General features: G+C 52.3%; 1 protein-coding gene across 1 annotated transcript in view; it reads left to right on the top strand.

Annotated features, from left to right (window-relative positions):
* The window catches only part of rims2b (regulating synaptic membrane exocytosis 2b), a 38,932-nt gene that overhangs the window by 5,208 nt on the left and 20,872 nt on the right, over positions 1-12,852 (top strand). The window contains 4 exon segments of the mRNA XM_062436321.1: positions 3,025-3,199; positions 3,281-3,506; positions 4,989-5,219; positions 8,841-8,849. Of these exon segments, the coding sequence (XP_062292305.1) occupies positions 3,025-3,199; positions 3,281-3,506; positions 4,989-5,219; positions 8,841-8,849 (641 nt within the window).

Raw genomic sequence — 12,852 nt, 5'->3', positions numbered from 1 at the left:
GCAGCACAGAAGCATCAAACACCACTGAGCTGGAGGCTTCTGTTCATGAAGGATGGAGAGGTAGAAGAAGCTTCATGAAGGATGGAGAGGTAGAAGAAGCTTCATGAAGGATGGAGAGGTAGAAGAAGCTTCATGAAGGATGGAGAGGTAGAAGAAGCTTCATGAAGGATGGAGAGGTAGAAGAAGCTTCATGAAGGATGGAGAGGTAGAAGAAGCTTCATGAAGGATGGAGAGGTAGAAGAAGCTTGTTCATGAAGGATGGAGAGGTGGAAGAAGCTTCATGAAGGATGGAGAGGTAGAAGAAGCTTCATGAAGGATGGACAGGTAGAAGAAGCTTCATGAAGGATGGAGAGGTAGAAGAAGCTTCATGAAGGATGGAGAGGTAGAAGAAGCTTCATGAAAGATGGAGAGGTAGAAGAAGCTTCATGAAGGATGGAGAGGTAGAAGAAGCTTGTTCATGAAGGATGGAGAGGTAGAAGAAGCTTCATGAAGGATGGAGAGGTAGAAGAAGCTTGTTCATGAAGGATGGAGAGGTAGAAGAAGCTTCATGAAGGATGGAGAGGTAGAAGAAGCTTCATGAAGGATGGAGAGGTAGAAGAAGCTTCATGAAGGATGGAGAGGTAGAAGAAGCTTGTTCATGAAGGATGGAGAGGTAGAAGAAGCTTTCAGGAAGGATGGAGAGGTAGAAGAAGCTTGTTCATGAAGGATGGAGAGGTAGAAGAAGCTTCATGAAGGATGGAGAGGTAGAAGAAGCTTGTTCATGAAGGATGGAGAGGTAGAAGAAGCTTGTTCATGAAGGATGGAGAGGTAGAAGAAGCTTGTTCATGAAGGATGGAGAGGTAGAAGAAGCTTCATCAAGGATGGAGAGGTAGAAGAAGCTTCATGAAGGATGGAGAGGTAAAAGAAGCCTCATGAAGGATGGAGAGGTGGAAGAAGCTTCATGAAGGATGGAGAGGTAGAAGAAGCTTCATGAAGGATGGAGAGGTAGAAGAAGCTTCATGAAGGATGGAAAGGTAGAAGAAGCTTCATGAAGGATGGAGAGGTAGAAGAAGCTTCATGAAGGATGGAGAGGTAGAAGAAGCTTCATGAAGGATGGAGAGGTAGAAGAAGCTTCATGAAGGATGGAGAGGTAGAAGAAGCTTCATGAAGGATGGAGAGGTAGAAGAAGCTTCATGAAGGATGGAGAGGTAGAAGAAGCGTGTTCATGAAGGATGGAGAGGTAAAAGAAGCTTCATGAAGGATGGAGAGGTAGAAGAAGCTTGTTCATGAAGGATGGAGAGGTGGAAGAAGCTTCATGAAGGATGGAGAGGTAGAAGAAGCTTCATGAAGGATGGACAGGTAGAAGAAGCTTCATGAAGGATGGAGAGGTAGAAGAAGCTTCATGAAGGATGGAGAGGTAGAAGAAGCTTCATGAAGGATGGAGAGGTAGAAGAAGCTTCATGAAGGATGGAGAGGTAGAAGAAGCTTGTTCATGAAGGATGGAGAGGTAGAAGAAGCTTTCAGGAAGGATGGAGAGGTAGAAGAAGCTTGTTCATGAAGGATGGAGAGGTAGAAGAAGCCGCTTCATGAAGGATGGAGAGGTGGAAGAAGCTTCATGAAGGATGGAGAGGTAGAAGAAGCTTCATGAAGGATGGAGAGGTAGAAGAAGCTTCATGAAGGATGGAGAGGTAGAAGAAGCTTGTTCATGAAGGATGGAGAGGTAGAAGAAGCTTCATGAAGGATGGAGAGGTAGAAGAAGCTTCATGAAGGATGGAGAGGTAGAAGAAGCTTCATGAAGGATGGAGAGGTAGAAGAAGCTTCATGAAGGATGGAGAGGTAGAAGAAGCTTCATGAAGGATGGAGAGGTGGAAGAAGCTTCATGAAGGATGGAGAGGTAGAAGAAGCTTCATGAAGGATGGAGAGGTAGAAGAAGCTTCATGAAGGATGGAGAGGTGGAAGAAGCTTCATGAAGGATGGAGAGGTGGAAGAAGCTTCATGAAGGATGGAGAGGTAGAAGAAGCTTCATGAAGGATGGAGAGGTAGAAGAAGCTTCATGAAGGATGGAGAGGTAGAAGAAGCTTCATGAAGGATGGAGAGGTAGAAGAAGCTTCATGAAGGATGGAGAGGTAGAAGAAGCCTGTTCATGAAGGATGGAGAGGTAGAAGAAGCCGAAAACGTTTGTTAGAAGTTATAAAAGCTAAAGGAAGATCCACTAAGTAGTGAAGCTGGGGTGAATAATACTGCACATGCAGATTTATTAATAGTTACATTTATCATTTGAACTTCACAGTTGAGTCAACTTGTGATTTCAAAATGACTCAAATATCAATACATATCAATTATTGTCATTATGCTTCATACACATCACTATAATGTCTTTTGAGGTGAATATTTCTGATTGCAACTGTAGATGATATACACACACACACACACACACACACACACACACACACACATACACACACACACACACATACACACACACACACACACACACACACAGCGAGCAGGTCCTGGAGTTACAGCCGACAGTCAGAAGGATCGCAGCCTTGACTTCAGACTTCAGTCAGAATCACTTTCATCATGATCGAACCATTTATTGAGTCATGGAGGAACAGCTGAGCTTGGTGCTGAAGGCTCTAAGATGCTCCCTGGATCAGCCAGCAGCAGGCTGAGGATTGATCCCTGAGCCATGATGGGACTCTGAACCAGGAAGCTGGAGGCAAGCTAAGATCAGTGTGGATGGAAGATATTTAAAGGGACATTACAGCTGGTTTGACTTCTGAGTCCTGCATGAACCAACAGGACAGTCTACCTTAAATATAGCAGTGACACAGTGTGTGTGTGTGTGTGTGTGTGTGTGTGTGTGTGTGTGTGTGTGTGTGTGTGTGTGTGTGTGTGTGTGTGTGTGTGTGTGTTGACATAATGCATGTGTGTGTGTGTGTGTGTGTGTGTGTGTGTGTGCGTGTGTGTGTGTGTGTGTCACTGATCGAGGGCGGAGCTTAGAGAGTTAACCCCCCCCCTCCTGGATTGTTTGATTGACAGGAGGCCGAGGGAGTCATATTACGATGGTGGGGGGGGCAGGATGCCTCGCTCGCCCTCTGACGCCGGTCTGGACCGCCGCTCCCGCTCTCCACACGGCTGCCATGGTTACGAGGAGGAGGAGTTGCCTGCCAGGAGGCGACCAATCAGAGACAATCGAGGCCGCTGGCACTCACAGGTGAGTCTGATGAAAACAAACATCATTTATTTATTATATATATTTATTATGTATTTATTATATATCCTTCTCTGGGTTCAGGACCCTCTGGATCAGGTTCAGGACAACTTGGAGCTGCGGCGGCGGCAGGAGGAGGAGTTTCAGGCCCGTTACCGTAGTGACCCAAACCTGGCTCGTTACCCGGTGAAACCGCAGCCGAGCGAGGAAGCCATGAGGATGTTAGCTCAGGTCGGCCGAGTCCGCCACCAGCGCCGCCACAGCGAGGTCTCCACGGCAACCGCAGAGGGTCACCTGACCCCGAAGCACGGTGAGAATAGAACCATCAACCTGCTGCTGCCTTGCTTCATAACAGGGAATAGAACCATCAACCTGCTGCTGCCTTGCTTCATAACAGGGAATAGAACCATCAACCTGCTGCTGCCTTGCTTCATAACAGGGAATAGAACCATCAACCTGCTGCTGCCTTGCTTCATAACAGGGAATAGAACCATCAACCTGCTGCTGCCTTGCTTCATACAGGGAATAGAACCACCAACCTGCTGCTGCCTTGCTTCATAACAGGGAATAGAACCATCAACCTGCTGCTGCCTTGCTTCATAACAGGGAATAGAACCATCAACCTGCTGCTGCCTTGCTTCATAACAGAATAAAACCATCAACCTGCTGCTGCCTTGCTTCATAACAGGGAATAGAACCATCAACCTGCTGCTGCCTTGCTTCATAACAGGGAATAGAACCATCAACCTGCTGCTGCCTTGCTTCATAACAGAATAGAACCATCAACCTGCTGCTGCCTTGCTTCATAACAGGGAATAGAACCATCAACCTGCTGCTGCCTTGCTTCATAACAGGGAATAGAACCATCAACCTGCTGCTGCTGCCTGGCTTCATAACAGAATAGAACCATCAACCTGCTGCTGCCTTGCTTCATAACAGAATAGAACCATCAACCTGCTGCTGCCTTGCTTCATAACAGGGAATAGAACCATCAACCTGCTGCTGCCTTGCTTCATAACAGAATAGAACCATCAACCTGCTGCTGCTGCCTTGCTTCATAACAGAATAAAACCATCAACCTGCTGCTGCCTTGCTTCATAACAGAATAGAACCATCAACCTGTTGCTGCCTGGCTTCATAACAGAATAGAACCATCAACCTGCTGCTGCCTTGCTTCATAACAGGGAATACAACCATCAACCTGTTGCTGCCTTGCTTCATAACAGAATAGAACCATCAACCTGCTGCTGCCTTGCTTCATAACAGAATAGAACCATCAACCTGCTGCTGCCTTGCTTCATAACAGGGAATAGAACCATCAACCTGCTGCTGCCTTGCTTCATAACAGGGAATAGAACCATCAACCTGCTGCTGCTGCCTTGCTTCATAACAGAATAGAACCATCAACCTGCTGCTGCCTTGCTTCATAACAGGGAATAGAACCATCAACCTGCTGCTGCTGCCTTGCGTCATAACAGGGAATAGAACCATCAACCTGCTGCTGCTGCCTTGCTTCATAACAGAATAGAACCATCAACCTGTTGCTGCCTGGCTTCATAACAGGGAATACAACCATCAACCTGTTGCTGCCTGGCTTCATAACAGAATAGAACCATCAACCTGCTGCTGCCTGGCTTCATAACAGAATAGAACCATCAACCTGCTGCTGCCTTGCTTCATAACAGGGAATACAACCATCAACCTGTTGCTGCCTTGCTTCATAACAGAATAGAACCATCAACCTGCTGCTGCCTTGCTCAGCAGCACTCTGACCTGTGTTTTCTGCTCTCAGCTCTCCGGCAGCCTCGGGCTCCAGGATTGGTTGGAGCTGGGGGTCAGAGGTCGTCTCCTCGCAGCAGCCCCGTCCAACACCTGGACCTAAGCCCCGCCCGCCGGAGGAAGTCGGCCAATGAGAGCGCAGCGCAGAGGGGCGGGAGGATGGGGAGGATGCACCTGATTGGCAGCTTCAGCAGCTCGTCAGAGGACCTGGCGACCACGCCCGACTATGAAAGCTGTGACGAGCGTGAGTGCTACATGCTAACCGCTAATGCTACATGCTAACCGCTAATGCTACATGCTAACCGCTAATGACGTGAGACAGGTGAGAAAGATAGCACGTGTCTCCCTGTGTCCTTGTGTCTCCTTGTGTCCTTGTGTCTCCTTGTGTCTCCTTGTGTCCTTTTGTCTTGTCTCCTTGTGTCTTTGTGTCTTCGTGTCTCCTTGTTTCCTCGTTTCTCCTTGTCTCCTCTGTCCTGTCTCCTCGTGTCCTTGTGTCTCCTCGTCTCCTCTGTCCTTATGTCCTCGTGTCTCCTTGTGTCCTCTGTCCTCGTGTCTCCTTTTCTCCTCATGTCTCCTTGTGTCCTTGTGTCTCCTCGTGTCCTCATGTCTCCTTGTGTCCTTGTCTCCTCATGTCTCCTCGTGTCCTCATGTCTCCTTGTCTCCACTGTCCTGAGTGTGGACAGAGGAGACAAGGAGACATGAGGACAGAGGACAGAGGAGACAAGGAGACATGAGGACAGCAGTGATGTAAGCGTGTAGAGATGTTCTCTCTGACAGTAATTAGCTCAGAGTGATAATCTGCTTACAGCTGAGCTGCAGCTCCTCTCACTGACAGCACAGGGTTCCTCCCAGAACCTGACCTCTGACCTCCTGTAGAGGGCAGAATGTCTCTATGGGTTCCTCTGTGGTTCTGCATGTTCCACGCTTCATGTTCTGGATGGTTCTAATCTAAAGTCTGTAGTGATTTTAAGGTTCTGTCAGGTTCTATAAGGGACTGTGTCTCTTCTTTTGGGTTATTCTGCTTTTAAGGCTCCTCTGTTTTTTAGGGTTCTATGGGTTTGTTCTGCGGTTCCATCAGCTGTTGTTCTAAATGGTTCTCAGTGTGCTGTGACCTGTGATTAACTGAGGAACCTTTAAACTCAGAACTAGAAACTAAATGTTTTAAATGTAGATTTAAAGTTAACAAAACAACAGAACTCAACAATAAGGTTCCTTATAGAACCCACACAGTGAAATATTAATGTTCTCCCTTCAAATCAGGAACAGCAACGAAAAGGTTCTCATGAATTTTCTTATTAAAGAGAGTTAATTAGAACTTTGTCCTCTCCGCTCACACTGTGGCAGAGTCACGGGTTCTGTGGTCTCTAAGGTTCCTCTGCTGTTTCTTCAGGTTCTACTGCTGTTTTGTTCAGTAAGGTTCTGTTTCTGTTACACAGAACTCTGCTGTGGTTCTGTAGGGCTCCTCTGTTTTGGTTCCCGTCTCTGTTCTCTGTGGTTCTACGTCAGTTCTATGGGTTGTTGTTTCATCAAGGTCCAAAAGATTCATCTTATGTTCTTTGTGGTTCTGTTCTGTGGTTCTAAGGGTTGAGGATGTTTTATACAAGTGAAACTGATTTGATTTGGTTCTAATGTGTTCTACTGTGTACAGTGTTGTGCTCTGAGGATGTTCTGATGTTCTGAAGGGTTCCTCTCAGGGTTGTGCTTCTGTTCTAAAGGGCTCTGCATGTGTCATGGTTCTGTGACTGATCTGCAGGGTTCTACTTGCGGCTCTCGGCTCAGACGTCAGGCTGATCAGTTAATCTGCTGCCTCCGTGTCATTGGAGCAGAAGTCAGCTGGTCAGAGATTATGAGCTGTGATTGGCTCAGAGGGTTCTCAGCCCCGGAGCAGCTCAGAGTCTCTGCTGCCGTCTCTCTCAGAACGTCCAACGCAGAACAACAACCAGGAGAACCTTCAGCGGACCCTCAGATCGGACCGGTCCGGGGCCAGAGGATCTCGGTGGACCTGGAGAACCCTGAGAACCCGGAGAACTGGTCTGATTATATGATCTAGATTAAAGCAGAAGGCTGGCTGCAGCAGGGCCGACGGGCCGCTCTCAGCTGCGTTTCTATTGGATTAAACAGGAAGGGTGGATTACCCAGCATGCCTCAGGGAGCACTGCAGAGACATGACACACCTGACAGGTGACTGCTCACCTGTTCCTGTGATGTCACTGAAAACAGCTGAGACCCTGGTGCTAAGATGTTGGCTTCTCTGATCCCAAGGAGGACAGGTGGGTGAGGACAGGTGAGGACAGGTGAGGACAGGTGAGGAAAGGTGAGGACAGGTGGGTGAGGACAGGTGGGTGAGGACAGGTGAGAACAGGTGGGTGAGGACAGGTGGGGACAGGTGGGAGAGGACAGGTGGGTGAGGACAGGTGGGTGAGGACAGGTGAGGACAGGTGAGGACAGGTGGGTGAGGACAGGTGGGTGAGGACAGGTGGGTGAGGACAGGTGGGTGAGGACAGGTGGGTGAGGACAGGTGAGGACAGGTGGGTGAGGACAGGTGGGTGAGGACAGGTGAGGACAGGTGGGTGAGGACAGGTGGGTGAGGACAGGTGGGTGAGGACAGGTGGGTGAGGACAGGTGAGGACAGGTGGGAGAGGACAGGTGGGAGAGGACAGGTGGGTGAGGACAGGTGGGTGAGGACAGGTGAGGACAGGTGGGTGAGGACAGCCAACCCCCCCCCCAACAGAACAGCTGATTCTGGTTCACATGATTCATTCAAACATCAACATGTCAGAGACAACAGACAGGAGACACTCAGGTAGAGCTGGTGGAGGAGCTGGTGGAGGAGCTGGTGGAGGAGCTGGTGGAGGAGCTGATAGAGGAGCTGGTGGAGGAGCAGGCGGAGGAGCTGATAGAGGAGCTGGTGGAGGAGCTGATAGAGGAGCTGGTGGAGGAGCAGGTGGAGGAGCAGGCGGAAGAGCTGATAGAGGAGCTGGTGGAGGAGCTGATAGAGGAGCAGGTGGAGGAGCAGGTGGAGGAGCTGATAGAGGAGCTGGTGGAGGAGCTGATAGAGCAGCAGGTGGAGGAGCTGATAGAGGAGCTGGTGGAGGAGCAGGTGGAGGAGCTGATAGAGGAGCTGGTGGAGGAGCTGATAGAGGAGCTGGTGGAGGAGCAGTTGGAGGAGCTGGTGGAGGAGCTGGTGGAGGAGCTGGTGGAGGAGCTGATAGAGGAGCTGGTGGAGGAGCTGATAGAGGAGCAGGTGGAGGAGCTGGTGGAGGAGCAGGCGGAGGAGCTGATAGAGGAGCTGGTGGAGGAGCTGATAGAGGAGCTGGTGGAGGAGCAGGTGGAGGAGCAGGCGGAGGAGCTGATAGAGGAGCTGGTGGAGGAGCTGATAGAGGAGCAGGTGGAGGAGCTGATAGAGGAGCTGGTGGAGGAGCTGATAGAGCAGCAGGTGGAGGAGCTGATAGAGGAGCTGGTGGAGGAGCAGGTGGAGGAGCTGATAGAGGAGCTGGTGGAGGAGCTGATAGAGGAGCTGGTGGAGGAGCAGGTGGAGGAGCTGATAGAGCAGCAGGTGGAGGAGCTGATAGAGGAGCTGATAGAGGAGCAGGTGGAGGAGCTGATAGAGGAGCAGGTGGAGGAGCTGATAGAGGAGCTGGTGGAGGAGCAGGTGGAGGAGCTGATAGAGGAGCTGGTGGACGAGCTGATAGAGGAGCAGGTGGACGAGCTGATAGAGGAGCAGGTGGAGGAGCTGATAGAGGAGCTGGTGGGGGAGCAGGTGGAGGAACTGATAGAGGAGCTGGTGGAGGAGCTGATAGAGGAGCAGGTGGAGGAGCTGATAGAGGAGCTGATAGAGGAGCTGATAGAGGAGCTGGTGGAGGAGCTGATAGAGGTGCTGATAGAGGAGCTGATAGAGGAGCGGGTGGAGGAGCTGATAGAGGAGCTGGTGGAGGAGCTGGTGGAGGAGCTGGTGGAGGAGCTGATAGAGGAGCTGATAAAGGAGCTGATAGAGGAGCTGATAGAGGAGCTGATAGAGGAGCAGGTGGAGGAGCTAATAGAGGAGCAGGTGGAGGAGCTGGTGGAGGAGCTGATAGAGGAGCTGGTAGAGGAGCTGGTGGAGGAGCTGATGGAGGAGCTGATAGAGGAGCAGGTGGAGGAGCTGGTGGAGGAGCTGATAGAGGAGCAGGTGGAGGAGCTGATAGAGGAGCTGGTGGAGGAGCTGATAGAGGAGCAGGTGGAGGAGCTGATAAAGGAGCAGGTGGAGGAGCTGGTGGAGGAGCTGATAGAGGAGCTGGTAGAGGAGCTGGTGGAGGAGCTGGTGGAGGAGCTGATAGAGGAGCAGGTGGAGGAGCTGATAGAGGAGCAGGTGGAGGAGCTGGTGGAGGAGCTGATAGAGGAGCTGGTAGAGGAGCTGGTGGAGGAGCTGGTGGAGGAGCTGATAGAGGAGCAGGTGGAGGAGCTGATAGAGGAGCTGGTGGAGGAGCTGATAGAGGAGCAGGTGGAGGAGCTGATAAAGGAGCAGGTGGAGGAGCTGGTGGAGGAGCTGATAGAGGAGCTGGTAGAGGAGCTGGTGGAGGAGCTGGTGGAGGAGCTGATAGAGGAGCAGGTGGAGGAGCTGATAGAGGAGCAGGTGGAGGAGCTGGTGGAGGAGCTGATAGAGGAGCTGGTAGAGGAGCTGGTGGAGGAGCTGATAGAGGAGCTGATAGAGGAGCAGGTGGAGGAGCTGATAGAGGAGCTGGTGGAGGAGCTGGTAGAGGAGCTGGTGGAGGAGCTGATAGAGGAGCTGGTGGAGGAGCTGGTGGAGGAGCAGGTAGAGGAGCTGGTAGAGGAGCTGGTGGAGGAGCTGGTGGACAAGCTGATAGAGGAGCTGATAGAGGAGCTGATAGAGGAGCAGGCGGAGGAGCTGATGGAGGAGCAGGTGGAGGAGCTGATAGAGGAGCTGATGGAGGAGCTGATAGAGGAGCTGGTGGAGGAGCTGATAGAGGAGCAGGTGGAGGAGCTGATAGAGGAGCTGGTGAAGGAGCTGGTGGAGGAGCTGATAGAGGAGCTGGTGGAGGAGCTGATAGAGGAGCAGGTGGAGGAGCTGATAGAGGAGCAGGCGGAGGAGCTGATAGAGGAGCAGGTGGAGGAGCTGATAGAGGAGCTGATGGAGGAGCTGATAGAGGAGCTGATAGAGGAGTAGGCGGAGGAGCTGATAGAGGAGCAGGTGGAGGAGCTGATAGAGGAGCTGGTGGACGAGCTGATAGAGGAGCAGGTGGACGAGCTGATAGAGGAGCAGGTGGAGGAGCTGATAGAGGAGCTGGTGGGGGAGCAGGTGGAGGAACTGATAGAGGAGCTGGTGGAGGAGCTGATAGAGGAGCAGGTGGAGGAGCTGATAGAGGAGCTGATAGAGGAGCTGATAGAGGAGCTGATAGAGGAGCTGGTGGAGGAGCTGATAGAGGTGCTGATAGAGGAGCTGATAGAGGAGCGGGTGGAGGAGCTGATAGAGGAGCTGGTGGAGGAGCTGATAGAGGAGCAGGTGGAGGAGCTGATAGAGGAGCAGGTGGAGGAGCTGATAGAGGAGCTGATAGAGGAGCTGATAGAGGAGCAGGTGGAGGAGCTAATAGAGGAGCAGGTGGAGGAGCTGGTGGAGGAGCTGATAGAGGAGCTGGTAGAGGAGCTGGTGGAGGAGCTGATGGAGGAGCTGATAGAGGAGCAGGTGGAGGAGCTGGTGGAGGAGCTGATAGAGGAGCAGGTGGAGGAGCTGATAGAGGAGCTGGTGGAGGAGCTGATAGAGGAGCAGGTGGAGGAGCTGATAAAGGAGCAGGTGGAGGAGCTGATAGAGGAGCTGGTAGAGGAGCTGGTGGAGGAGCTGGTGGAGGAGCTGATAGAGGAGCAGGTGGAGGAGCTGATAGAGGAGCAGGTGGAGGAGCTGGTGGAGGAGCTGATAGAGGAGCTGGTAGAGGAGCTGGTGGAGGAGCTGGTGGAGGAGCTGATAGAGGAGCAGGTGGAGGAGCTGATAGAGGAGCTGGTGGAGGAGCTGATAGAGGAGCAGGTGGAGGAGCTGATAAAGGAGCAGGTGGAGGAGCTGGTGGAGGAGCTGATAGAGGAGCTGGTAGAGGAGCTGGTGGAGGAGCTGGTGGAGGAGCTGATAGAGGAGCAGGTGGAGGAGCTGATAGAGGAGCAGGTGGAGGAGCTGGTGGAGGAGCTGATAGAGGAGCTGGTAGAGGAGCTGGTGGAGGAGCTGATAGAGGAGCTGATAGAGGAGCAGGTGGAGGAGCTGATAGAGGAGCTGGTGGAGGAGCTGGTAGAGGAGCTGGTGGAGGAGCTGATAGAGGAGCTGGTGGAGGAGCTGGTGGAGGAGCAGGTAGAGGAGCTGGTAGAGGAGCTGGTGGAGGAGCTGGTGGACGAGCTGATAGAGGAGCTGATAGAGGAGCTGATAGAGGAGCAGGCGGAGGAGCTGATGGAGGAGCAGGTGGAGGAGCTGATAGAGGAGCTGATGGAGGAGCTGATAGAGGAGCTGGTGGAGGAGCTGATAGAGGAGCAGGTGGAGGAGCTGGTAGAGGAGCTGGTGGAGGAGCTGATAGAGGAGCTGGTGGAGGAGCTGGTGGAGGAGCTGATAGAGGAGCAGGTGGAGGAGCTGATAGAGGAGCAGGCGGAGGAGCTGATAGAGGAGCAGGTGGAGGAGCTGATAGAGGAGCTGATGGAGGAGCTGATAGAGGAGCTGATAGAGGAGTAGGCGGAGGAGCTGATAGAGGAGCAGGTGGATGAGCTGATAGAGGAGCTGGTGAAGGAGCTGATAGAGGAGCAGGTGGAGGAGCTGATAGAGGAGCTGATAGAGGAGCTGGTGGAGGAGCTAATAGAGGAGCTGATGGAGGAGCTGATAGAGGAGCTGGTGGAGGAGCTGGTGGAGGAGCTGATAGAGGAGCTGATGGAGGAGCTGATAGAGGAGCTGATGGAGGAGCTGGTGGAGGAGCTGATAGAGGAGCTGATGGAGGAGCTGATAGAGGAGCTGATAGAGGAGCTGGTGGAGGAGCTAATAGAGGAGCTGATGGAGGAGCTGGTAGAGGAGCTGATAGAGGAGCTGATGGAGGAGCTGGTGGAGGAGCTGGTGGAGGAGCTGATAGAGGAGCTGATAAAGGAGCTGATAGAGGAGCTGATAGAGGAGCTGATGGAGGAGCTGGTGGAGGAGCTGATAGAGGAGCTGATGGAGGAGCTGATAGAGGAGCTGATAGAGGAGCTGGTGGAGGAGCTAATAGAGGAGCTGATGGAGGAGCTGGTAGAGGAGCTGATAGAGGAGCTGATGGAGGAGCTGGTGGAGGAGCTGGTGGAGGAGCTGATAGAGGAGCTGATAAAGGAGCTGATAGAGGAGCTGATAGAGGAGCAGGTGGAGGAGCTGATAGAGGAGCAGGCAGAGGAGCTGATAGAGGAGCAGGCGGAGGAGCTGATAGAGGAGCTGATAAAGGAGCTGATAAAGGAGCTGATAAAGGAGCTGATAAAGGAGCTGATAGAGGAGCTGATAGAGGAGCAGGTGGAGGAGCTGATAGAGGAGCAGGCGGAGGAGCTGATAGAGGAGCAGGCGGAGGAGCTGATAGAGGAGCAGGTGGAGGAGCTGATAGAGGAGCAGGCGGAGGAGCTGATAGAGGAGCAGGTGGAGGAGCTGATAGAGGAGCTGATGGAGGAGCTGATAGAGGAGCTGATAGAGGAGTAGGCGGAGGAGCTGATAGAGGAGCAGGTGGATGAGCTGATAGAGGAGCTGGTGAAGGAGCTGATAGAGGAGCAGGTGGAGGAGCTGATAGAGGAGCTGATAGAGGAGCTGGTGGAGGAGCTAATAGAGGAGCTGATGGAGGAGCTGATAGAGGAGCTGGTGGAGGAGCTGGTGGAGGAGCTGGTGGAGGAGCTGATGGAGGAGCTGA

Source organism: Scomber scombrus, chromosome 16 (assembly GCF_963691925.1).
Source record: "Scomber scombrus chromosome 16, fScoSco1.1, whole genome shotgun sequence".
Taxonomy (NCBI): Eukaryota; Metazoa; Chordata; class Actinopteri; order Scombriformes; family Scombridae; genus Scomber; species Scomber scombrus.
The sequence above is the reverse complement of the archived record's forward strand: the minus strand, read 5'-3'. Positions and strand labels throughout refer to the sequence as shown.